The sequence below is a fragment of the Plasmopara halstedii genome (genome assembly GCF_900000015.1).
Source record: "Plasmopara halstedii genome assembly, contig: Scaffold_555, whole genome shotgun sequence".
NCBI lineage: Eukaryota > Oomycota > Peronosporomycetes > Peronosporales > Peronosporaceae > Plasmopara > Plasmopara halstedii.
The window spans coordinates 553,946-557,097 of record NW_020187475.1 but is presented as its reverse complement, the minus strand read 5'-3'; the positions used below and the strand labels follow the sequence as shown (position 1 = coordinate 557,097).

The 3,152-nt window shown below is 43.3% G+C and overlaps 1 protein-coding gene across 1 annotated transcript; it reads left to right on the top strand.

The window, feature by feature from the left end:
- Positions 1-1,674: 1,674 nt before the first annotated feature.
- On the top strand, positions 1,675-1,949 carry PHALS_11644 (uncharacterized protein; the record flags this gene model as incomplete). The annotated part of the gene is made up of 2 exons (XM_024727040.1): positions 1,675-1,707; positions 1,794-1,949. The coding sequence occupies 2 exons, from the start codon at positions 1,675-1,677 to the stop codon at positions 1,947-1,949; spliced, it is 189 nt and encodes a 62-aa protein (XP_024577656.1).
- Positions 1,950-3,152: the final 1,203 nt, after the last annotated feature.

Here is a 3,152-nt window from a genome sequence, read left to right as displayed (position 1 = left end):
GTTCTAGTATAGAACGTAAGGTCGGTGACCATAGTAAGCTTCCTATAAGCAAAAAGCTACGACAGCCCAGCTGCAATTAAATTCCATTGAGAGCTATCCTTCAGACCCTTAACATGTTCTTCTTTTCTGCACTTTGGGGATTGCTCCATCGTCGCACAGGCGTGTGAGAGACTGATGTAAACAGCTCCTTCTTATATGCGCTCCTAGTATCATTCTCACTGGGGCGATATCATTGTAATCGGAGGCCTTGCAGGCGATTGATCCCAGCTTTGATAATGGTGACGATTACTGCCACCCCTCGTTCTCTGGAACAATGATAGACATGGACCTACTGCTTGAGTGCTTCTGTCCCGGCAGACAATAATCGAACAGCCGTTTGTCAGCCCTCAACAAAGTATGTAGTATGATACCTATCGGTCGTAGGATTGGCAACACTTGAATTCAAGCGCAATGCGATAGCCGTATATTTGAACTGAGAGGGCTAAGACTTAACGTGCACGTATAAACAACGCACACAGGGTGTGTTCAACCATTTGTTCAGGAGCAAAACCGGATATTCCTCGAGAGACTTGGCTTATGTTTCTTCTTTGATTTTATGCCTGACAGTTTCCCAATGTGCCACGATAAAAAAGACGTGAAGCTAGTACCACACGTTTCTCACTGCTCCCTCTGTTTACATAGTTATCAGTTCTATTGCTTTGTTACCTCTGACTCTATACAGCTGCACAGAAGTGTATTTTGTGTTGTGCGCGATTGCGCAAGATTGTAAAGTGTTCAAAAATCACGACATGGTAGTAATCTGTTATAGTTCGCCTTTGAAATAAGTTGCACACTCTGCATTACTTAAATACGACAAAGTAAATATGAGCTACACTATCACAAAACTATTTTTCAAAAGAAAACGTAGTACGTTGCGCAACAAAAAGAAATATGTTGCGCATTTGTCGGTTCAATTCTATCTTTGACGCGCTGGATTTCGAGTGCTTGCCGGAGATGTACTCGGTCGTATCATTCTCACCAGATTAAATTATTCTTTTTTTTCTCTTAAAGCTGGACATAGTACCACCTTATAGCAAACAAACGATCTAGCGATTGCTGTGTGAAGTTTTGGAAAAGATCTTCCGTGCGGCACACACAGAGACGGAGTTAATTGTACTTGTTTGCGTCGGGTCCTGCGCTGAGCATACACTCGCTCGCGCCACTCATTAACCGCGCGAAAAAGCTGTACTGATGAGGGTCACGCGGACTTCGTAGTGAATACAATTGCGGGACAAGTCAGCCGCCACTCTCTCGTTATACACTGATTTCTTGTATGTAGGATGGGAAATAATATACATGTTGCGTTGGTTAGCCTAATTTTTATTATGTATTTCATGTTTGAATTCAACGACGATACTAGATATCTAGTTCTTTATGCAGCTTTTGATTCAACTTCGACATGAAGAGTACAAAACACAATTTTAGGCCCTCATTTACGTGAGCTTGTTGAGTCAAAGCTTCCCGTGCACATTATACCCGGGCGCTTTATTGCATATACTAGCACTTGCATTCAATATGGCGGCAGATCTTAAATCAGACTATCCTCTGGGAGAATGACGCACGCGTTGCTCGACTATTCGTTCTTAGGAAAACAAGAGACTCACTCAAAACACTTTTGTCGTTTGGTGTCTCGATATGATAGCGCAATTGGTATCACAAGGACCGAATGTTGAGCGCCTGGAGGAGCTCATCATCTATAAATATGAGAGCTCATAGATGATACATCTATGAATTCTTAACATGTACGTGATCAGCTATATGTGTCCTCTTATGGACTCGTTAGGCGACGCGAGGATCGACCCCCCAAACAGTATGATCAATTAAACACTTGCACCGCAGCAGACAAAAAAGAATCGGCCTCTATTGTACGTCGTAGGGATGAAGTTCAATGGCAAAAAGCCCAAAAATGAACGCATCCCTTTAGAACTTAAAGATCAGAACTTTCAATTCCTTACGTTTGCTTCGAGGGCTTTGTAAAACGTTTAATGGTTCGAGAGATTTCTGATCGTCGTGCAATTGAGTATTATACGCCACTGATTAAACAGTAGACAGCACGTGGAAGTATTGAAGACTCAATACAGAGAACATATTCGTGTGTCTTGAGACGCAGACACTATTTACATCTCGAAATTTTATCTCAAACTTTTCTGTAAGTTTGACGACTTTGACAGCGTGCAGCTCTGTATGGTATTCCTGAGATGCGATCTCGTTCTAGGTATGGCGTGGCTTGAAGACCAAGAGCCATGATACTTAAAAATGGGTCGCGTGTACATAGTGGGGATTTCGGTAGACAAAGCATCTTGTAAGATGCAGGAGCACTTATGGCACGCGCATGAAGTTCGGTATCGCAACCTACTGAACATAAATTGGCATCTTTACCGCCCCCTATGATAAGATACACTTTGTTCGGACAATGAAAACGGCTGTAAATTTTTGTGACACCTACAGCTTATGATTACGATTTGCATAGCTCTGAGATCGCATTCGACGAATGACTCGTATTGTATCAGCCGCTCGCCGAAATCTTGAAGAAATACCATGAAGAAAGGTCTCGCGGGTGAGAGTCGCGGCAGCTTTAATAAATGGATCGCCACCATGTGTATCACACAGTGGCCCGGCGTGCTAACCAAAGCTATAATCATTATCTGATGAAGTGAAAATGATGGGGCCAACTCCATCTGCTAGAAACTCTTGATCATATCAAACTTGGCGAAATACTTTACACCGGCTACGAATTGAAGAACAATAGAGAAATGCGGCATCGTCCCCGCTATCGGAACAGTGAGCTTGTTGACTCCGATATAGTTGTTCGTAATACGAAACTGATTCTTGTTGTCATGCTTTCGGACAGGAACTGCGTTTGATGCCCAACGACTGTGGTTGTTTTGCTTCACGAACCCGTACTTCAGCAACAATTCCACATGCTCCTCGAGGAACGCCATTAGAGCTGGTAGATAGCAATGTGGTTTGCATCGTATCGGCTAAGCGCCTTCCACTAGCGTCCCTCGTAGTGATTCCACAAGTGCTGGTTCGTCTGGACCAACTTAAGTTCTCTATAGTTGCTTGTATGTATTGTGGATATCGAGGAGATTCGCGTTGAAATCGCGTTGAGA